This window comes from Megascapheus bottae, chromosome 24 (genome assembly GCF_031878675.1).
Source record: "Megascapheus bottae isolate mThoBot1 chromosome 24, mThoBot2.hap1, whole genome shotgun sequence".
Taxonomy (NCBI): Eukaryota; Metazoa; Chordata; class Mammalia; order Rodentia; family Geomyidae; genus Megascapheus; species Megascapheus bottae.
In genome coordinates, this window is record NC_143532.1 from 2,681,564 (window position 1) to 2,703,537 (window position 21,974).

Here is a 21,974-nt window from a genome sequence, read left to right on the forward strand (position 1 = left end):
GGGAAGAAGCTGTGCAGCACGGGAGTAGTGGGCCTGCACTTGGGACTTCCTGAATCCCATCTCCTCCTCTACCCTGGGAAGATTGCTGGCTTTAAAAACGTATTCCTAAACAGCATGCTTGCTGCTTCTGCAGACTGCTTCTGGCTTCTGGATGCCCTTCTTCAGTACACATCCTACGGGGTGACCCCTCCCAGCCTCAGCCACTCGGGGAACCGGCAGCGTCCTCCCAGCGGAGCGGGCCTGGCTCCTCCAGAGAGGATGGAAGGTGAGTAGGAAGCCCCCGGGGGGCCTCAGCAGGGAGATGGAGTCAGTGCTGTTCTGGGAATTTGTCATGCTCTGTACCTTGTGTAGCCTGCGTGCCTGCTGGCAGCCCTGGTTATTTCCTTGATGGCTGCTGGGGCTGACCGGGTAGTTAGGGAGTACAGGGCTATCTTCATTGCCTCAAGATAGAAGGCACAGCGGGCTCCCCTAACTCTCCTCCATGTCCGCCTTCGTCCCTCACCACCAAGTTGAGGCCCCTGGGTGGTTAGGGGCAGGGACAGAGACAGCACTCAGTTGATAGCACACCAGGTTGGGCACTGTGCAGGGATAGCTATAACCCCTCCATAATACTGTGAGCTCCTGAGGAAGCAGAGGTTGAGAGGAGGCGCTGCCTGTCACCTGGGTGTGTGGGAGCTGTGGGGCACTGCTGCTGTGCATGTGACAGCCAGCCTAGGTGACACAGAAGAGAGGTGGAACTAAAGATGCCATTTCTCATTTCCAGCAGAGCCAGGCATAGTGGTACCTAACTACAATCCTAGCGCTCAGAAGGCTGAAACTGGAGGGTCTAAAACTACGTAACAAGACCCTGCCTCAAAAAGGAACAAACAAAACCAAAGATTTTTTTTTTTTTCCTGGCCATGGGACTTGAACTCTGGGCCTGGGTTCAGAGTTCCTGAGCTCTTCAGCTTAAGGCTACCGCCCTACTCTTTGAGCCATAGCCCTACTTCCCGTTTTCTAGTGGTTAATTGGAGTCAAGAGTCTCAGTTCCTTAGTGCCCGCTGGCTTTGAACCATGGTCCTCAGATCTCAGCCTTCTGAGTAGCTAGGATTACAGGCATTAGCTACCACACCCGGCTAAAACTAAAGAAATGTTTATGGCTGCATTTTAAAAAATGAAGTTCATTTTAAAAATCCACTTTAGTGTGTACTGCGTCAGAAGTATCATTGGGACGTGTGCCACCACCGACTCCAGTTGCTCAGTAGCCACATGTAAGGTTATAGAAATGGACAGCCCACATCCAAGAGACATGAGAAACTTGAAACTGTAGCTGTCCCCCCACCCCCTTGACCAGAAATTGTTACATAAGAAGAAGGTGGTTCCCTGGCACTGGCTTCAGATTTGTTTCCTCAAAAGTGACCTGGTGTGAGTAGCTGGGTGCAGCCGTGTCTGGGTTGCCTCAAGTATGATTTGGAAGTACTCAGGGATGGGGCAGCGCATGGGCTGTGGGCAGCCAGGCACACAGATGCAAAGCCCATTTTCCCCCTTGCATCTTAATAGTGATGGCTGCTTTTCTATTGCAGGGAACCATCTTCATCGCTACTCCAAGGTTCTTGAAGCCCACCTGGGAGACCCAAAACCCCGGCCCCTGCCAGCCTGTCCACACCTGTCCTGGGCCAAGCCCCAGCCTCTGAATGAGACGGCGCCCAGGTCAGTGTCTGCCTGCACCTTTCCCCTGCTCCTCAGGGCCTGTGACTCATTCCTTTGTCATTTTCGGATGAGCCCCATATTGGCCTTTAGAATACTCTTTGGTGGCACTAAAGAACACCTTGGGGAATAAGCATTGTGTTTCTCTGGCAGTCCTGTAAAACCCTGGCACCCCTTCTCCCCAGAGTAGCCTCTGTGGCTCGGCATAGCGGCTGTGATTGCCCTCTGTAGTTGCACTCCCTGCTCAGGGTGTCTACTGGGAAATGCAGGCCCTTGTCCTATCACTTGTTGGGGGTGGAGAATGCCTGTGGGGGTGGCCTCTGCCATGGCAGCCCACCTTGGTGAGTGTGTGGGTGCCATTCACTTCCGGTGCTGCTTGTGTTGTTAGGGGATACTCCATCTTGTGCCATCCCTGACCTCTGCCCACTGAGCAGTGCAGCCCTATTTCTCCCCTACCTCATCTCCAGTTATCTCCCTCCGGTCACCACCCTGAAGTTCCACTCCGTCTCTCCTCTGTCGGGACAAGCCAGCCCATTGTCTCATCCTATTTCCCCTTCCCTCTCCACCTGTCCCGTCCTAGCAGGAAGGGATGGAGGTCCAGGGCTGCTGTCAGAAGAGTGCCACGCCCTCACCCCCACCTCTGCTGCCTGCAGCTCCCTCGGCCTGCCTTCCTCCCCTCTCCTGGGTCAGGGTGGATGGTGGACAGGGCCTCGACGTGTGCTGGAGTGCGTGCTTATCGTGACCAGCACTCGGGAGCCGAGTCTTCATCCAGAGTTTGCCTCCTGGTGAACAAGGAGACTGGAACAGCATGGCCTCTTCCCTCGACACTTTTAATTACTGAATATGTTTCCATTCCAGTGTCACCCCATCATTTAAACTTCTGACATGCTTCTGTTTTGTACCCTGTGTATTTATAACCCTCTATTATTCTGGCATTCAAACCAGACTTTAAATTCCAGACATGGTCAACAACTCAAAGGACAGTCAGTTTTCACTGAAGTTCTAGAAACTCAATTATTCTCCACATTCTGTTCAAGACTCTGAAACAGATAACAGTGCCCTGGCTATCTGCTGTCCACATCACATAAATCAGCACACGTGGGATGTGTCAAGATGCTGATAAAGTCCAACTCATGCAGTTTTGATTCTGACTGACTCTCAGTAATCCCTGCTCCTTCATGCACAGCTGCGCCTGAGTTTATCTCCCATCTCCCATCTAGGGGGAAATTATTCTCAGTCCTCAGACAGCTCTGAATCTGTAAAGACTGGGGTCTAGTGTTAGCCAGCATCTGGGTCCAGGGGCTGTGCTGTGTGAAATGCCATTCGATGCACCGGGTGCCTCAGCCCTAAGAGGAGGTCTGCTCCGTGTGGCCCTGCTTCTCTCCCTCCATCAGTGCGCTGTGAAAGTCTTCCGTGATAATGGGAGCGTGCTGGTACTGACTGTTCTACTGGGAAACGCCATCACCACGTCACGGGCTCCGGGGGAGTGGTGACCATCAGAATCCAGAGTGGCCCCTGTGCCTTCATTCCCTTTGTGATGGTCAGTTAAATGTCCAGAGCTGTAAATTAGCTCCCACAGCACAGGCAGGTTATGGGTTTGGCTTCTAGGAAAACCTTGCCCCTGCCAAATCTGCCTCTAGTCTCTGCCCTGGTGCTGCGGATGAGACTTGGTGCCACTCAACCAAAGACCAGGGCTGACAACTTCCTAATGACAGCAGAAGAGCAGGGCGTGCTCCCCCTGCAGGCCTGCTCCTCCTGTGTCGAGCAGCCCTCCCATGCCACCCTCCCATGCCACCCGCTACTGTCCACAGTGCTCCGCCACTGCACTCCTCAGCTCTAGTTGCTCTGGCCCAAACAAGTTCCTCAGAGCCCAAGACAAACAGTAATCACTTCTCATGCACAGCGCCTCCTCATGGAGCCAAACGGCCCTCTACAGAGCAGTCTTGCACTATGATGGCTTCCACTCTTCAACCCAGAGTGTTACAAACCCTGATTCTACACTCGGAAAAGGTGGCTCACACTGGTTGCTGCGCAAGTAGTTAGGCAGACAGACAAAGCCCGTCCCTTTGTCCTGCACACCACGTGCTGCTCTCAAGGCTTGGTTAAGCTTCCTGGGATGGCGCAGTTACTTACTTTGTTTTTCTCGTTTCTCTGAAGTAATCTTTGGAAACATCAGAAGTTACTCTCCATTGACCTGGACAAAGTGGTGTTACCTAACTTCCGATCGAACCGTCCTCAAGTGAGACCCTTGTCCCCTGGAGAGAGTGGCGCCTGGGACATTCCTGGAGGTGAGTCCTTTGAGTTGTCCCATGGGTCCTTTTCTAGAGGTGGGCCAGGCCACCCCACTTGCCTTCCTGAGAACCACGGCAGCCCTGGACACATGCATGATACCCATCAGCAAGGCCAAGAGCAGGAGATGGCCCTGTGTCCACAGTTTCTATTTTTTCTCCATTTCGTTCATTAGAGTGTCTAGTCACTTGCATACAGTATGAAAGTTGTGCAAACCAGTGGGAGCGGCACCTCCCACTGCTGGCTGTGCACTGGTCCCGGGTCTCCTGTTTCTTCTCCCAGCCCCTGCTGTCTGGGATGCCCCTGCTCGGGATGTGGCCCTGAAGTTTGTCTTGCCCCAGCCCCAGAGGAAGCTGAAGCCTGAGTAGACTTTGTCACCAGGTTCTCCTGCAGCCCGGACCATTAATGCCAACTCACTCAGCCAAGCACAAGCAGCTCTGGAAATTCTGCCTCCTTGAGAGGTCACACCTCCCACTGGAGAGCTCTTTGGGCTTTGGAAATAGACCAGGAATGCTGGGAATCAGTGTAGCCCTAGTCTTTGCCAGCTAGCCCCGGAGACTTGATGTGGTCACACCGAGATCTCCAGGGCTTTATGTGTCAGCCCTTAAGGTGCAGTGATGGGGACAAGCTCAGGACCCCTCAGCGTTACTGGGCTCGGTCAGCAACATCTCCACGAGGGCCCTCCAACTAGATGTCCCACACAGGCACGAGGCCCTGGTCAGCGGCCCTTGGTACTTCCCAGCCTTGCTTCTCTGCTTTTCCTCCCTCAGCTAATAAGATGCTGGCCTGCCCTCTTCCTCCCTGCATCTGTTAGGGGCTCTACAAGCCCCTATGAGCTATATATACGACAGGAGTAAGGCCTGCGTCTGTCTGTGGGGAGCCAGGGGGAGGAGGCGGGGGGCCCTCGTGCACAGAGGCATGCTCCTGCTCAGATGCCGAGCGCACAGCTGCACGTCTTGTCCCTGCCCACACTCCCCCACACCCTGTAACGAATCCTCTGGCCTTTAGTTTTCGATGGGCAACTCTTGTGGAAAGGCTGTTCTGTTGACCCTTCCCTCTGTCGTCCTTCAGGGATCCGACCTGGCCGCTACAACCAGGAGGTGGGCCAGACCATCCCCGTCTTTGCCTTTCTGGGAGCCATGGTGGTCCTGGCCTTCTTTGTGGTACAGATCAATAAGGCCAAGAGCAGGCCAAAACGGAGGAAGCCCAGAGTGAAACGCCCACAGCTCATGCAGCAGGTCCACCCGCCCAAGACGCCGTCGGTGTGACCATCTGTCTGGCTGACCACGTAAGCCATTGTCCTGCCCACCCTGTGGTGTTTCAGAGGGTCCTCATGCCAGCGCCTCCTGGCTGCAAGGCCCGCAGGCCTGCAGTGCCTCCTCATGGTCCTGGGCGCCGGCAGGAAGAACAATCCGGTTGTCCTGCAGTACCTCCTGAGAGCCTCGTGGTCCTGGGCGCCAGCAGGAAGAATGATACGGTCGTCTCACATGGTAACATGCCTGACCATGCACCAAAGATGGCTCTGCTCTGAGAGGACAGCGTGCTTTCTTCTCAGCCACCCTGACCAAGCTAAGATACACACCCGTGGTAAAGGCTATTTTCTATATTTATTGTGGAGAAGAGTCACTTTAAAGACTTGTGCTATTTGGAAGCAAAGCTATTTTTTGTTAATGGAATGCGGTTTTCTACTATCTCCTCTTAGATGAGAGGACAGAGATTTGAAGGAAACTTGCACAAATCTGTGAAACATAGACCTTCGCTTTATTTTTATAAGTATCAACTGGCATCATGTTTTGTAATTGGGGGTCTTGATTTCACCATTGTTGGTGAAGAATTTTCAATAAATATACATAACCTGTCTGAAGCTGAAATGTTGTACCACAAGTTCTTTCACTTGTCTCTTTTTCTTTATGATCATCTGCAGGAATTCTGACTTAGTCTGTTAATTCAAGGTTTTCCATTTCACAAGTGTGTAACTCTACGGGTTTTAGTGTGTGTGCTGGGTCGTGCAAATACTATGTTGGCATCCTAACTCCAGAACATTGTCCCAGAACAAACCACAGCCACCCATTCCTCCCCCTTCTCTCCAGCCCCGATTGCTTTCTCTGTCTGTGGATTTGCCTATTTGATTTCAGTCAAGTGTAGCTGTCACAGCTCTGTCACTGTGCATCATGGCGTCAAGGTTCTCCCAGGTGTCAGAACTTGGTTCTTTTTCATGGTAAACAGTATTCCAGTGTGTGGCTGCGTCACTTGTGGGGCGCTGACCTGTGCTGCTGTAGTCAACAACCCCGGGGGCAGTGAAGGCTTGCTGTGTGTAGAACCTGTGATGAGGTGGTTGTGCCAGCCCTGCGGGGCAGGGGGGCGGCGGTGTTGTCTGGTTAGGCCCCATAAGTGGCGTCGGAGCTCTGGGCCTGTTGGTTTGCATGTTTCTAAAGCCTAGTCAGATGGAGAGTCTTTCCAAGGGTTCATTGGCATTGTGTATCTCCTCTGTGGAGGGCGCCTATGCAGTCTTCACCTGCTTTTTAAATTGGATTCTTTTCATATCCCAAATCAAGTCCTTATTGGACTTCAAGTGTGTTGTCGTTTTGGTGGACAGTCTTTTTTCTTTTTTTTGGAGGGGGTGTTTTTGTATTTTCTCTTGGAAGTACTGGGGTTTGAACTCAAGGCCTTGCGCTTGTGAAGCAGTGCTCCTGCTGCTTGAGCCCTGCCTGGCCCTTCTTCACCTTCCACAGTGTCCTGTGATGCCTGGATGCTCTCATTTTGTGGAGGTCCAATTCTTTGGTTTCTCTGTGGTGTGGCTGTGGGCTGGTTCTCCGACATCTGACCCGCAGAGCACTGTCCGGAGGAGACCTGGAGGCTTGGGGTGGATGTGGCGGTGGACTTCAGGGGTCTGCCGGGAGGAATGTTCTAAAGGGGCTGTGGTGGCTGGCTAGGCTGTACGCTCAGGCTGGGCGTGTCCACCCGCACTGTGTGCAGGTCTTGCAGGGGCTCGGGCAGGGCCTTACAGAGCAGTGTGCTGGGTGAATGACATCAGGTGCCTGATCCAACCAGGAGGTGACACGGGAGGAGTCTCCAGTGTGGATTCACCATCTAGTGAACAACCACATAGAAAACTCAGGGCAGCCGCCAGCTACCACCCCAGTTTGGCCAGCATCCACCGGGCACTGGGGTTCTTTTGCCCTCCAAGGAGAGTCACGCAGGGACCTTAACCATATGAGTGTTGAGAGTAGATTTATCCCGGCCCTCCTCGTCCTGTGAACAGGACACTTAGGTCCAGGCCTTGCCTGAGGACATGCGCCTTCCACCGAGGTGAAGTCCCCAGGGCAAGCCGCCCAACAGAGAAGACTCATGCTATCCCAGGTGGTAGCTGGTAGCAACTTCAAGTGTGCTTAGTTTACATGGCTGCCGCAGGCTCAAAAAAGAAATGGGCTAGCCTGGCCTGAGTCGGGGAGCCCAGGGAGTGCCGGTAGAGGGGCCCCCGACTGAAAAGAGGAGGGAGATTGACCGATCACAGAGCCAAGTGTTTCTCCGGTGGCTGCTGGCCTTTCCATTATAAGCTAGATGGGAGATTCCAGAGAAGCACTAAGATGGTTAGAATTTCTGATTTTTAAAGAATAGAAGCAGTTCTGGGAAGACTCACCAGCCTTACCTTCAACTTCCCCTCGTGGGACTGGAGAACGCATTGCCTGGAGCTCTCGTTTAAGAGCTTCCAGAGACCCAACAGCTCCGCTGGGAGCGGTGGAGGAGGGACGGGTGCGTAGGGGTGAAGCTCTGCCATGCTGCAGCGTGCTGACCCTTGAGTGTGCACAGGATAAAACCAGACACGAAAGGGCACGTTTTGTGTGACCACGTTTACATGAAAGGCCCCAAACAGACAAATCCCTGGAGATAAAGCAGATTAGTGGTTGCTAGGGCCCATGGGAAGGGACTTTGCTTCGGGGTGATGGGAATGTTCTAGAATTGGTATACGGCTGCACAGCCTTGTGAGCGACCCAACGCCACTCAAGAGTGAGAATGGCAGGTTTGTGTCCTCCCTACCTGTCCCACCTCCAGTGGCTGCCTCACACCTGAGCTCTCCACCCCTTCCTGGCTTTCCATCGCCATCACCTTCTCCCTGCCGACTTCCGAGCCCCGCGTCCTGTTACAAGGGTACACTTACACACGAGGCCCACCTTGATGCCCCAGGCTCACCATCACTATACACAGGGACTGCAGGTTGAGGTGCAGACATCTTGGGGTCCTGCCTGGTGCGTTTCCATGGAGGAAGTGAGTGTGGAAGCAGCTGTAAGGATGCTGTCCTGACAGCCCTCCGCCCCAAGCAGCTGGGGTGGTGGGGGACGGAGACACCATCGCTGGTCCAAAACCTCCCCTCACCGCATCCAGCACAGAGAAACTAGCCAAGGCTGCTTTGCCCGAGAATCCCAGCCTGGCATCTGATGTATGTCCATGGGGAGGGAAGGTCCTGGGGCAGTCCTGGTGGACTGCCAGCTGCCTGCCCAGCACAGCAGTGTTGGCTCCACATACAGAAGGGAGACGGGTCACCAGCTGAGGGCGCTGCTGGGCAGGGGCTGGCTGTCAATCCCTGTGCTGTCCCCCGTGTTCTGCGCCAGGGGCAGCGCCAGGATGGGCAGTGCAGGTGGGTGGGAAGTTGCAGGGCCCCCTGCACAGCTCAGAAAGGCCATGTCGCCCTGGGAGGCCAGCAGAGGGCAGATGCCAAAGCCCCTCAGAATTAAAGAGATTTTCCCCAGATGCTTGGGATTTTACAGCCCAGTGGCCAATTTCCAAGTCATGCACATTAATGAGTAGCTAATGACAGATCCATGGTGGGGGGGGGGGAAGAGGGTGGGGGCAGGGTCCCTCACCCTGGGCGCAGCAGCTGACCTGACCTGATGCAAGGCCTTTTCTTTCTCAGGAGACAGGTTTTGGAGGAGGGACAGTGAGCAGCCCAGGTTGTTGTGTGAACACTGTGTGGTCTTGGCCCTTGTCCAGCCTGGCTCCTACGCTGGCCTCACCATCCTCTTCAAGGAACACAGGCCACCTTCCCACAGAGGAACCGAGGGGGACATGATGTGGACACTGCAATGGCAGATTTCTCCATGGAACCAAGTCTGAGGCTAGGCCCGTTATCCCAGCCTCAGGGGAAGCACAATGGCTGGGCTCAGTGACACAGCTGCCTCCCCAGAGACACAGGAAAGCACAAGCTGGAGGCTGGCAGCCCAGCCTCACCCAGGAGCAGTGTGCATGGGAGTCAGAGAGGAAATGACGATGAAGTGCTCGTGGACCTCAGAGTCCCCTCTGAGGGCTCAGTCTGCCACATGCCAGCAAGTGACACGTGGAGCTCATGCCTTCCACGCCCCTCCCCCAGCCGTCAGAGGGGCACCAATGGCCACGGCTGGGAAGACGCTGACCCTAGGGACCAGTGGTGGGCGGGGTCTGCGTGGCCTGCCCCCAGGGGCTCCTAGCTGAGCTCAGTCCCTGAACTGGCCGTTGAGCAAGCACCACCCCAGAGAGGGGCCTGGGTGGCAGGGAGTCGTAAGAAGTTGGAGCTAGAAGCTCTCGGGACAGGTGGTCTTGCTCCATGTCCTGTGCTGCTAGGCTTTGAGCCCTGATCCCATCCCGGGCCCTCCAGGCCCCCTTAATGGACAGCGGCTAGGGCCTCTCCGAAGCTAGACTGCAGCAGAGGCACGGGGAGGAAGCCTGAGACTCGGCCTGGTGGTCCAGACGTGGTGTGGTACCTTGGTGTCGGGGTTTGGTGGTAAGGAGGAGAACCTGGGGTACCGTGGGTGAGCCATTTAGAAGCAGGGGCGGGAGGGGAGATTGAGGCTCCATACGGGGGGGTGGGGTTGATGGTTTGGGCAAAAGGGGAGGAAGGGGAAGAAGGGGTCCCCCACAGGAGTGAAGATAAAGGGATAGAAAGTGGGAAGTGGGGCTGGGATAGAGCTCAGTGGCAAAGTGCTTGCCGAGCAAGGAAAAGACAATATATATATATATATATATATATATATATATATATATATATATATATATATATATATTCAGTTTAAAAAAAAATAAAGTGAGCGGGGAGGCTGGGGAGGTGGCTGAGTGATGAAGTCCTGCGCAGTGAGCCCAGGGTTTGAGTTCTCAGTACCACATCAACAGAAAAAGCCACAAGTGGTGCTGTGGCTCAAGTAGCAGAGCACCAGCCTTGAGCAAAACGAGCTCAGGGACAGTGCCCAGTACCCTGAGTTCAAGCCCCAGGACTGGCAAAAATAAATAAGTGTGAGAGGCAAGGTCAGAAGTCGCTGCAAAGGAATATGTCATCTTCAGGCTATGACAAAGATGAGGGCCGGGGTGGAGCATGGGGGGCTTGGGCCTGAGGAGAGGGGACTCTGGGAGGAGACCTTGGGCTTGGAGGTAGGGGAGGAGAGGGCACGAAGACAGCCTTTACCCTCTGCACTTTGCCAGGACAGCCATGGAGGGACAGACCCAAGGGAATGGAGGCCAACCACAGAAACCCCTCCCTGCGGCCGCCACCCCCCGTTTGTCCTCGCTGGGCGCTGTCTTCATTCTCCTCAAGTCGGCCCTGGGCGCTGGCCTGCTCAACTTCCCCTGGGCCTTCCACCAGGCGGGGGGCGTGCTGCCAACGCTCCTGGTGGTGCTGGTTAGTCCCGGGCTGCGGGGAGGTGCGAGCGTGGCCTTCCCAGGGAGGAGCTGGGGGGAGATGCGGAGGCCGGTGGCTCTGGCTGGAGGCCACCCCACGTAGTGCCCGGTCCAGAAGCTGGCTTTGCAGACTTCCCGAGCACTCCTCTCCGGCTTGGTGCAGATGGAACTCAGACCTCTCTGGGCATGGGTGGTCAGGACTGCTCTCCCTCTTTGTCACATGTGGTCCTCTGCCCTGGGGGTGGGGACTCGGGACCGTGCTCCTCTCTTCCTTTCCTCTTCTTCAACCACAGATACCCACCATGTACCATGGGCCAGGCAGGTCACCAGGGCTAGATGCCGATTTGAAAAGACAGTGAGGTCTTCCTGGAGCTTAGCATTGAGGTGGGGGGAATTTGGGAGGGTGGGGAAGCGAAGGGGCGGGGGTCAGGTGGGTGTGGCCTTGCTGGCCACAGTGGGCGGGGCTTCACGTGGGCACGGTTCCACGACCCTGGAGGGATGACCGTCTGTGTCTGTTGCAACTCTCCTGCATGTCTGAAAATTGTTCACCATAATGTTGGAACAAGCCACCAAAGCTGAGTAGAGGCAGCGGAGGACGGCAGGGACGGTGACCCCTCGGTGGGTCACCAGCATTCTGGCCTGGTCCCATTTCACAGCTGGAGCCGCCAAGGCTGTCAGTCTTCCTCATGCCATGCAGCAGTCGTTCATGGGGCCCAGGCAGGCCTGCTCTGCCTTGTGTTCCTAACCACCCACTCCGCTGCCCCTGTAGCTATCTCTGGAGAGCAGTTTCTGCTGTCTAGACTCGCAGATGCGAACACGGACTGGCAGGATGGAGCCGAGGAGAAGGGCCCTGTCCCTTCTCTGCAGAGGCTGTGTAGCAGCAGGCCTGGGGCGGCTGGCTGGAGCCCCACTGTCCTTCCTGCAGGTCTCCTTGGTCTTCTTGGCCAGTGGACTGGCCATCCTGGGCTATGCAGCCTCCGTCAGTGGCCAGGACACCTACCAGGGCGTGGTCCGCGGGCTGTGTGGGGCGGCCATGGGAAAGCTGTGCGAGGCCTTCTTCCTCCTCAACCTGCTCCTGATCTCTGTGGCCTTCCTCAGGGTGGCTGGGGACCAGCTGGAGAAGCGTAAGTGTTTTCTTGGCATTGAGGTATTACTATTGCCTTCTGATACACAGGGCACTCCATACTGGGTGCCCCCAGGGTGTGAGGACAGTGGAGGTGAGGCTGCTCTAAGCTCCCTAAAGGGCAGGGAAGGAGGAGTGGACATGGCTGGAGTCCACAGGGGACCGGGGCTGCAGCTGGAGTGTCGAGCACAGAAAAACGCCTTTACAGATGGGAAAACACCCACCACACGAATGCCTCACTGAGATCCCCCACTGAATACCTCACTGCGTAACTCCTTATCTGGGGTCCACACACAACCCCCACACAGACTCCTAATAAGACTCTTCCTCTAAGTGCTGCTTTTGCTGCATGTTAACCAGTTCTAGTATGTTCAATTCTCATTTTTATGCCAAAGTATTTGCTGATTTAGTTAATTCTTTAATTATTATTATTTTTTTGCTGGTATCAGGGCGTGAACTCAGGGTCTGAGCACTGTCCCTGAGCCTCTCTGTGCTCAAGGCTAGCACTCTCAACACTTGAGCAACAGTGCCACTTCCAGCTTTTTCTGAGTAGTTTATTGGAGATAAAAGTCACCAGGATTTTCCTGCCCTTGACTGGCTTTGAACCGTGATCCTCAGATCTCAGCCAGGAGTACAGGTGTGAGCCACTGGCACCTGGCTATTTGCTAGTTTTTTTTTTCCTGTGTTTTCTTCCTTGACTTATCAGATGTTTGGGTTATTTAATTTCCTCCTGGGAATCCCCAGAACCCCTGGGCAACATGCTTGTACCCCACACAGCCGCTGAGCCCCTGTGCAAACCAGAAAGGGCCTCGAGCCAGCACCGATGCTACGGGCGCAAGGCTGGGCCCAGGAACGAGCTCTTGAATGCTTGGGGAATGAGTTTCTGGAACATTCTGCTCCTTCCTGCCTGAGGGGCATGTCATGGCCATGTGCTCGCCGCCTCAGCTCCCACCCATGTCCCCGCCAGTGTGTGACTCCATCCTGCTCGGCGGTCCCCAGCCCTGGTTCGCTGCCCAGCGCGTCACGCTGCCCCTGCTGTCCATGCTGGTCATTCTGCCCCTGTCAGCCCCGAGGGAGATCGCCTTCCAGAAGTACACCAGGTTCGGGCTGCCCACACCTCTGCCCCCACCCCGCGGTGGCGGGGACCGGCCGCTGACACTGTCCCATCTGCATGCAGCATCCTGGGCACCCTTGCTGCCTGCTACCTGGCTCTGGTCGTCACGATGCAGTATTACCTTCCGCCTCAGGGTCTGTTGCGGGAGCCTCTTCCTTCACCAAGGTCAGTGTGTGAGAACAGCGTTAATGGCTTCCTGCAGGGAGAAGCAGGGGTCCTTAGAAGGGGAGGCCCAGGCTTCACTGCAGAGCCCTGGTCTCTTCCTGTGATGCCCTGATGGCTCAGATGTAGGAGAAAGTGGCCCCAAAGGCCCCTTCTCTGTCTAAAGACACAGTCCTCAGCCAGGCGCCAGGGGTCCATTCCTGTAGTCCTAGCTACTCAGGAGGCAGAGATCTGAGGAGCAGGGGTAAGGCCAGCTCAGGGAGGAAAGTCATGAGACTGATCTCTAATGAGCCAGCAAAAAGCCAGAAGTAGAGCTGTGACTCAAGCGACAGAGTGCTAGCCTTGAGCAAAAAGGTTTTAGCAACAGGACTCGGGCCCTGAGTTCAAGCCTTAGACTGGAACAAAAATAAAGGACACAGACGTAGTAGTGGATGAAGGCACCGAAGGCTACTCCGGCTGGCGGGGCTTCTAGGCCGGGGCGATGCTCCCCATATGTAGAGGTAGCAGAAAAAGCTGGAAAGTGGGAGCGGTGCCAGGCAGAAAGCAGGACAGGGTGTCGCAGAGGGACCTGGAGCTGTGACAAGGACCTGGGTTCTGTGGAAGCAGGGGTGTGGCCTGATTTTCTTTTAAAGAGGACCACCTGACTGTGTTCTGTGGGGGTCAGGGGAAGGATAAGGTGACTCATTCCTGTCATCCTGGCTACCCCAGTATAACTCTCCGGCATACCTGCACAGAGAGACGACAGACAGACAGACAGACATGGAGAAGCTGGACCAGGCAAAGGGCGTGCTACTTCTGACCCTTCTGTGGCATGCTGGAGGCTGGCATGTGGGGCTGCCTGACAGAGGGAGCCAAGCCCACCGGGCAAAGACCCCAGAGAGGGCATGACCCAAGACTTGTGCCCGTGCATACCACTGTCCCACCCTTTAGTGACTTGAATGGGAACAGAGCAGCTTGGGTGGTGGGAGGTTTCCAGGATGGAGGGGCCAGGCCTGCGCTTCTGGCCCCTGGTGGAAAGAGGCAGTCTCAAGGTTCGGGGAGCTGTGGGGAGGGAGGAGGGGGGCAGGGGAGGGGGCCCCTCCTAGCTGCTGCCTTGCTCAAGTCCTGCCCACGTGGAGAATGTCATGTTGCCAAATGTCAGCAGAGCCAGATTTAGAAAGCGCAGCATTTAATAAGCTTTCCATCCCCAAAGCTGGTCATAAACACTGCAAACACACCGCCAGCCCCCGTGGTCATGTTTCTCCACTCTCCTTTAAATTTATCCTCTCAGAGAGATCACAGTTCAAGAACAACCCTGGCAAGAAGTTAGCAAAAGCTCCTGTCCATCCGTCCGTCAGCAAGCTGGGTGTGAGGGTGGGCGTGCTCCTGTCAGCCCAGCTCCTGGGAGCGGAGGCAGGAGGACAGGGGGGCGATGGGGGCTCCCACCTGAGGACAGCCCAAGCCAAAACGGGCAAGTCTCTATCCGAAAAACAGCTCAAGTGAAAGAGTGGGGGTGTGGCCCAGGCGCAGAGCCTCTGCCTAGCTAGTTCAGGGCTCTGCCTCAGACCTCCACACTCCCTGTTCTCGTCCCCACAGCCCTCCCTCCTGGGCCTCTGCCTTCAGTGTCTTTCCCACCATCTGCTTCGGGTTTCAGGTAAGCATCCACTGTGACATTTCCAGAGGCTCCCTGGTCCCTGGAGGCTGTGCGGCTCCCGGCTTGGGGTGAGGGGGAAAGGGGGGACTTGAGGACTTAGCACGTAATGGCTGCCAGCAGCTGTCATCGGAGACTGCAAACAGAGCATCTGGACTCTCTAGGAGGTGTGAGTTATGGTTGAGATTGGGAACTGCTCCCCACCCCTGGCGCCAGGCGCTTGCTGGGTCTGGGGGTGAGTGTGGGGCCTGGGACAGAGCCTCTGGGAAACGCTCACAGGACTGTCACTGTTCTGCAGACTAGGGCTGCACCCAGATTCTGGATGCAGGTAGATTCCGCCTCAGGCTGCGGGAAAAGGCCGTGGGGCTGGAGGGACCTGGAGGCTGCGGAGCAGGGCAGCATTCTTAGAATGGCTTAGGTGCAAGGGCAGCGAGGGTGCATTCAGACACCACTGTGGGCTGCCATGCTGAGAATCCGTCTGGCAGGACACAGAGGCAGCCAGGGGAGGGAGGCCCGGCGGGGGCCAGGCCAACAGACAACAGCCCACATTTGGGAGATTGTACTTGGGTTTGCAGGCTTTCCTAGCCGGGGGCAGCTAAGAAGACCTGCCATGGTTCATATAAAGGAAGATTAGCCTCAGTCTCCTCAAAAATACCATCACCACCTCCACCATCACCATCATCACATCCACCACCACCACCATCACCATTATCACCACCACCATCACCATCACCACCATTACCACCACCTCCACCATTAACACCACCACCACCATTACCACCACCACCATCACCATCATCACCACCATCACCACCATCACCACCATCACCATCACATCACCATCATCACCACCATCACCATCACCATCATCACATCACCATCACCACCATCACCATCACCACCATCACATCACCATCACCACCATCACCACCATCACCATCACATCACCATCATCACCATCATCATCATCACCATCACCACCATCATCACCATCACCATCACCACCATCATCATCATCATCATCACCACCACCATCATCACCACCACTATCATCATCATCACCACTATCACCACCATCCCCACCCCGTCTCCCCACTACACCCAAGGCAGAGTCAGGTTCCCGAGGCCCCGGCAGTGCCGGCTTGTCAGCTCTTGGCTTCCTCTGATCCTTCTGCACCAGCTGGCTCCTCTTTCTTCCTCTTGTGTTTGAAAAAGAAGTATCTAAAACACCTCCCGTCTCTCTTCCTTTTCACTGGCGCTGCGTGGCTGCTGGGGCTCAGCCCAGCCCGTGTGCCTTTCTCACATTTCCTCTGCGTAGTCAGTGTTTTGAAAGCTGCCCAGTCCTGCTTGTGCTGTCATCTGCCCCTCTCCTGGCCTGAGCCCGCTTGAGTGGCAGCCCACGCAGGCCCCTGCACATGCTTGCGGCTCCCCTCCCTTCCCTCAGCAACCAGGCTGTCTGGGGCCTCCGGGGCCTCCGGGGCCTCCGGCTGCTGTGACCGGCACTGGGAGGGAGAGCTGAGCTCGGGCGAGGGGGCAGGATCTGCCTCAGAGAGTCAGGGGCTGACTCTTTCTTTCTTTCTTTCTTTCTTTCTTTCTTTCTTTCTTTCTTTCTCTTTCTTTCTTTCCTTTCTCTCTCTCTCTCTCTCTCTCTCTCTCTCTCTCTCTCTTTCTCTTTTTTCTTCCTCCTCCTCCTCCTCTTCCTCCTCCTCCTCCTCCTCCTCCTCCTCCTTTTTCTTCTGTCGTGGGGTTTGAACACTGGGCCTGGACGTTGTCCCTGGGCTCTTTGGCTCAAGGCTAGCGCTCTACCCCTTGAACCACAGCACCACTTCCGGTTTTCTAGTGGTTAATTGTACGTAAGAGTCTCCTGTTCTTTTGTGCCCGGGCTGGCTTTGAACCTTGATCCTCAGATCTCAGCCTCCTGAGTAGCTAGGATGACAGGCGTGAGCCACGGCGCCCGCCCGGCTTAGGCTTTGTTTTGAAATGGCTGTCTTGAGAGATAACTCTCCTCACGCCGCTTCCCCTTATCCAAGGGACAGGACCTGGGAGGAGGCGGGGAGGAGACTTGCTGGGGTGTCCTGCACCCCAAGGGTCTCTGCTCCATGACTGCACATAGCTGCTCTGGGATCTGCACCAGGGCGTTGTCTGTGCTCCCTGGGGAGCTGGGGGAGCACTGTGGAGTCCCGGCCGGGGCTGCCAGTCGCAAGGCCTGGGCCATCCCTGAGGTGCACAGAGAGCACCCACAAGTGCCATGGATACAGGAAGTGGGCCCTTGTCCACAGAGTGCCATACCACTCATCCAAGGCCAGGGCGGCCCCCACTATGCTCTCCTGCAGTTCGGGGGGCTCTGGGGTTCAGAGAAGCCTGGAGCAGAAGGCACAGGTACCCAGTCCCCTTCCCAGCTTGGCTCAGGTGTGTCCCAGCTCACCCTGGGCAGATACCAGGGGGCACTGAGCCCCACCTTCCACAAGTAGGCCTGGATGTTGAAGTGGTGGGGGCTCAGGGCTGGTTAGAGGGAGGTCTCTGCCACCAGTGGACTTGACCCCAGAATGTTGTCAGCTGGGCCGGGCTCCCTCGTGAGAGGAGATGGGCTCTGCTCAGGATGAGTAGGGACAGGTAGAAGAGAAGCCCCAGAGAACAGCTTGGGCAAAGGCCCTGGGGCCACGTACGGGGATGCAGGCAGCCTAAGCTCAGGGAGGGACGCGGGGAGGAGGCACCCCCAAACCTGGCTCCCCTCCTGAGTGATTGGTTGTGATGGTGGGGACCGGGAGTAGCCAGGCTCAGGGCTGCGGGTGGGGGTGGCAGCCTGTCCTCCCAGCCCCTCCTCAGCCACAGGACTCACCAGGGCAGTGAGACACTCCATCTGCAAAGGGCTCTTAGCACTGGCTGTGTATGTTCCCCGGGAGAGAGTCACAGTGATAGGACATTCACGCCACGAGACCTGGCCAGTTCCTGCCACTGGGTGGCAGTGTCCCTGGGGTATTCCAGACAGTTTGGCTTGCTGTAAATGGGCACTAGGGCAGGGTGGAGGTGAGAGGCGCTGAAGCTCAGCCCCAATGCCCAGGGCAGCCCTCCCCCCAGAAACCACCGCCTCCCCAAATGTTGACTCAGAAAGCCCCGGATACCCGCCTGGGACTTGAACCTCACGCTTGTGGCTCGGCTATGGCCATTCAACCTTCCACTGATTGCACCTGTGAGCTTCTACCCTGCGGTCTGGGGGCCTTGTCTGATCTTTCTCACGTGAGGGGAGTGTGCGTGTGCGAGTATCCTGCGAGCTCCTCAAGCTGCTCTGAGCCTGGCCTCTGCCTTCCAGTGTCACGAGGCCGCTGTGTCAATCTACTGCAGCATGCGCCCACAGAGCCTCTCCCGCTGGGTCCTGGTGTGCGTGCTGTCCTTGCTGGCCTGCTGTCTCATCTACTTGCTGACAGGTGGGGCCTTCTGGGGTGCCCGCGGGTCGGGGGCAGAGGGAAGAGGAGTGGACCAGGTGTCTTGAGAGCCTGCCACGCGCTGGCCCAGCGCTTTGTGTTCTGAGCTCATTAAACACTTAGTGCCCAGCTGAGGCCTCACGACGACGTGTGCACGGCTGAGCCGCTCCCGCTGTGCCAGCTGCCTGGACAGTGGGTCCCTCCTGCTCTCCTGAAAGAAGGCAGGGCCAGGGACCTCAGAGTCATGTCTGCAGAGCAGTTCCTGACCCTTCACGTGTCTCCCACGGTGACACAGCCATGGGTCACCAGAGGCAATGAACGTGTAGCCTGGAGAGAGGTTCGGGCATGCTGGAGGCCACATAGACCACATTCTAGGCTCCCCCAGCTGGCATCTGCACTCCAGGCTGGCAGCTTTTCTGTCCTCCACCTGCCTCAGCCTTCAACTCGCAGTCCTCGGACTGCCCGGCCTCAAGAAATAGAACAGAAGCCCTTCCAGAACCTTCCATGAGCACCTGGAGGTGCTGGGAAGAGGAGGTCCTTTCGTCTCTGCTCACAGTGGCACAGTTCCCTGGTGTCCCCTGCAGGGGTGTATGGCTTCCTGACCTTTGGGACGGAAGTATCCGCTGACGTCTTGATGTCCTACCCCGGCGACGACATGGCTGTCCTGGTCGCCCGTGTACTCTTCACGGTCTCCATCGTGACCGTTTACCCCATTGTGCTCTTCCTGGGCAGGTGAGGTGGGGCCGGGGCCTGACGGGGCGGAGTTCCTGGACGAGCTGGGGTGCTGCCGGGCTCTTGTCACCCAGAGGACACACAGGGTGTGGGCGATTTGCCCACCGCCGCCTGGCAAGTGGGCGTCGGAGCTGGGTCTTCCTGCCTGGTCTGTCGGGAGCCTGGTCCCCAAGGCGGGGGTCCCTGGGGAGTGAGGGCCAGAGCCCTGCTGGGTGTCGAGGGACCGAGGTGTCTCCGCGCCCTGGGGCGGTGTGGCCCCAGGTCTGTGATGCAGGACTTCTGGAGGAGGATCTGGAGCGCGCGGGGTCCCCCACGGCTGGCCGAGCCCTCGGGGCAGTGGGTCCGGGTGCCGCTGACTGTCCTGTGGGTGGCCGTGACGCTGGCCCTGGCCCTGCTGCTGCCCGACCTCAGACATATCACCAGCCTCACGGGCGGCGTCAGCGCCTTCTTCATCTTCATCTTCCCCGGTAGGTGGCTGCCCTGCCCTCGTCCCCGCCCAGTCTCTGCGCAGATGGCCTGTGAGCCGCAGCGTTCTGGAGGTTCTAGTCCCACCAGGGCAGACACAGCCAGGAGACCCCGATGGGCGCAGCCACGGGGCACTGCAGGTCACGGAGGGACACCACGCTTGGGCGAGTGTCCACCACAGACTCTGCCGGTCTGCAGAGGCCGCCGGTTCTTGGAGCTCAGAGGAAGCCAGGCTGGGGATGTGGACTGGACCCCTCAGCCCCCAAGAGCAGCAGGGCTGGCAGGGCTGGCAGCCTTGGAAATGGCAGAATTGAGGGCAAGGAGCGGGGTGTCAGAGACGGGTGACGCAGGGCGTGGGAAGGCAGGTTCCGGGGGGCTGAGACGGCAGGCGGTCTGCTGCAGGGGCCTCCCTGCAGGTCAGGGTTGTGCTGTGGCCAAGGCAGAAGCATGGACAGTGAGGGCAGGGTGGTGTGGGTCCCCCGCGGGTGTGGGGAGGGGGTGCGGGGTCTGACGGCCCCATCTCCTCACAGGCACTGCCATGGAAGCTGTGCTGCTGCTACCCGGAGACGAGGCCTGAGGCCATGTCCTCACTAGGCTTCGGGCTGGTTGTTTTGGGGTGCTGCCCTGGGGCCCCTCACCCAGCACTGAACGCTCAGCAGGCTTTTACCACTGTGCTTGGCCAGCTTTCCAGGAGGGATGGAGCCAGGGCCGCGGTGGGGAAGCCCTAGCGGGGACGTCGGGGTGACCGGTGTCTCCTCCACAGGGTTGTGTCTCATCTGTGCGGTGGATGTGGAGCCTGTAGCACCAAGAGTCAAGTGAGTGTCCCCAGTGAGGCGGGGCTCACGTGTGCCTGCACGGGGAGTGTGCCCTCTCCCCGTCCTCACCCACACTTGAGCTGTCACCACATGCAGTGGAGAGCCCTGTCTGCAGCCCAGCAGCTGAGCCCATGAGAACCTGGCTGGTCCTGAGTTACAGGGGCTTGGGCGCTGGCCGTGTGACCACGAAGCACGTCTTGAAGGGGAGCAGGGAGCCTCTACCCCATAGAGGAGGAGGAGGAACTTGGGGTGCTGGCCTCGCGCCCGCTGGATCTGGGGCCCCTTGCTTGCCTACGCCAAGACACAGATGTGAAAAGCGAGGCAGAGCCAGGCAGGCACCATGCTGGTTCTCTAGGCTGCTTAATGGTGACCACAGATGGCCAGTTAGGGCGACTGCGCACGCACACACCACACCCCCGCTGCAGAGGCGGAGACATAAGCAGGGCTGGCAGGGCTGTGCTGGCCACAGCGTCCCAGGTGTCCCTTGGCATTGTGGCAGTCCCCGCAGGCATGGCCATGTCTGTGTGGTCCCCTCTCCTCTCTGAAGGACACTGGTCAGTGAGCCAGCACAGCTGTGTTCCCTTCCTGACATCTGTAACGCTCCTTTCCAACTCGGGGCGCACTGCGTCCAGCTGCCCCACCGCCATGACGGGGTGCCCTGCAGTGAGGCTGCGAGCCCCACAGCCTGCTCTCAGGAGTCCCCATCCTCCAGCTCCGGGAACCCCATGCTGGCTTTGCTCCAGTGGCCGGTGTGGGCTGGCACCTCCTGCACTGAGAAGAGTTGCTCTGGGCATTGTGGAGCCTGACGCGGGGTGGCGGTTGGCCCTGGCCATCTGGTCCCCACATGACCTGTCCCCCATAGCACTCGTTTTCCCACGGTCCGAACCCCGCAGCTCTTAACGATGGGCTTTCTGGATGATTTTCTTCCTAAAGTGGCCCTGCACCTGGGGGAACTCTGAATGGGGCTGCAGTCAGGTCACACCTGCCCCAGCACCCACAGACGACATGTGGGGCGCCCAGCTGCTGAGGCAGGTCCTGGGTGGGCCAGGGGGTCCTTCCGGCCTCTGCTAAGGGGGCCACATCTCTGGTGGCCTGGCCATTTGCTGTCATCATCCAGCTCTGGTCACAGACGTACAAACGTCCTGCCTCCTGGGCCTGGGGGAGGGGCGACTCAGCAGACACTGAGCGGGGAGGAAGCAGTGTTGAAAGTTGGCCCCCCATTTCTTTGGTAAATGGTGGGGTGGAAGGAGGAACAAAGAGGTGAGGTTTTTCATTCCCCAGGGTCTCCGGCTGCATCCCTACAGGTGGATGAGAAAACTCAGAACTGGCTCCACTGGTGTCTCTGCACCGGCGCCTGCGTGCTGGGCCTGTGGGTGTGGAGCGTGGAGCCGGCACTGAGGGGTGTCCCTCGGCAGGTGTGGCCTGGAGCTGTGGGGCACACTCTCCGCGCTGCTCGGCGCCTTCATCTTCGGGCACAGCACCACCGCGGCTGTCTTGGAGCTCTTCCGTGGGCAGCCCCTGTAAGGCCAACGCGGCTTCCTTCTTCACCGACTCACTCCAGTACCTGGGCGTGATGGGAGGAAGGACTGCCTCGGGCCTAGCAGCTGCTGTGACAAGTGACCCCGGCTGGAGGTGTCCAACAGCGGTCACCTGCCGCTGGCCTCGCCGTGGTCTGCAGCGGTGTGGCTGGCCTCGGAGTGCTTGGGCTCCCTGCCCTGCCCACACAGCCCCACACGCCTGCCTCCCTGTGTGTCTCTGTCCCAAGTCCCCTCCTCTGGCCAGGACGCCAGTCCTTCACCTGGGCTCAACCTGAATGACTGTTGTTGTTCCCTGCACCCCATTTGCGTGGCGTCTTGATTAGCGAGTGAAGTGTGCACAGAGGTCACATTTGCAG

General features: G+C 57.5%; 2 protein-coding genes across 4 annotated transcripts in view; both read left to right on the forward strand.

Moving 5' to 3' along the window:
* The window catches only part of Mbtps1 (membrane bound transcription factor peptidase, site 1), a 44,989-nt gene extending 39,143 nt beyond the window's left edge, over positions 1–5,846 (forward strand). For all 3 annotated transcript variants that reach the window (XM_090357209.1, XM_090357210.1, XM_090357211.1), the window contains 4 exons: positions 134–265; positions 1,563–1,689; positions 3,844–3,974; positions 5,047–5,846. In XM_090357209.1, coding sequence (XP_090213335.1) covers positions 134–265; positions 1,563–1,689; positions 3,844–3,974; positions 5,047–5,243 — 587 coding nt within the window. In that variant the 3' untranslated portion in view covers positions 5,244–5,846. The remainder of the gene's footprint in view (positions 1–133; positions 266–1,562; positions 1,690–3,843; positions 3,975–5,046) is intronic.
* Positions 5,847–10,429: 4,583 nt separating this feature from the next.
* On the forward strand, positions 10,430–21,606 carry Slc38a8 (solute carrier family 38 member 8). Its single transcript, XM_090356999.1, has 10 exons — positions 10,430–10,618; positions 11,543–11,741; positions 12,708–12,840; positions 12,918–13,019; positions 14,592–14,649; positions 17,957–18,071; positions 18,653–18,800; positions 19,062–19,267; positions 20,029–20,080; positions 21,496–21,606. The coding sequence occupies exons 1-10, from the start codon at positions 10,430–10,432 to the stop codon at positions 21,602–21,604; spliced, it is 1,311 nt and encodes a 436-aa protein (XP_090213125.1). The 3' UTR covers positions 21,605–21,606.
* The last annotated feature ends 368 nt before the right edge of the window (positions 21,607–21,974 follow it).

Coding starts and splice junctions, on each gene's coding strand:
- Slc38a8 (XM_090356999.1), top strand. CDS start 10,430: ATGGAGGGACAGACCCAAGGGAATGGAGGCCAACCACAGAAACCCCTC. Junction 11,742..12,707: donor TGGGGACCAGCTGGAGAAGC/GTAAGTGTTTTC, acceptor TGTCCCCGCCAG/TGTGTGACTCCATCCTGCTC. Junction 19,268..20,028: donor CTTCATCTTCATCTTCCCCG/GTAGGTGGCTGC, acceptor TCTCCTCCACAG/GGTTGTGTCTCATCTGTGCG.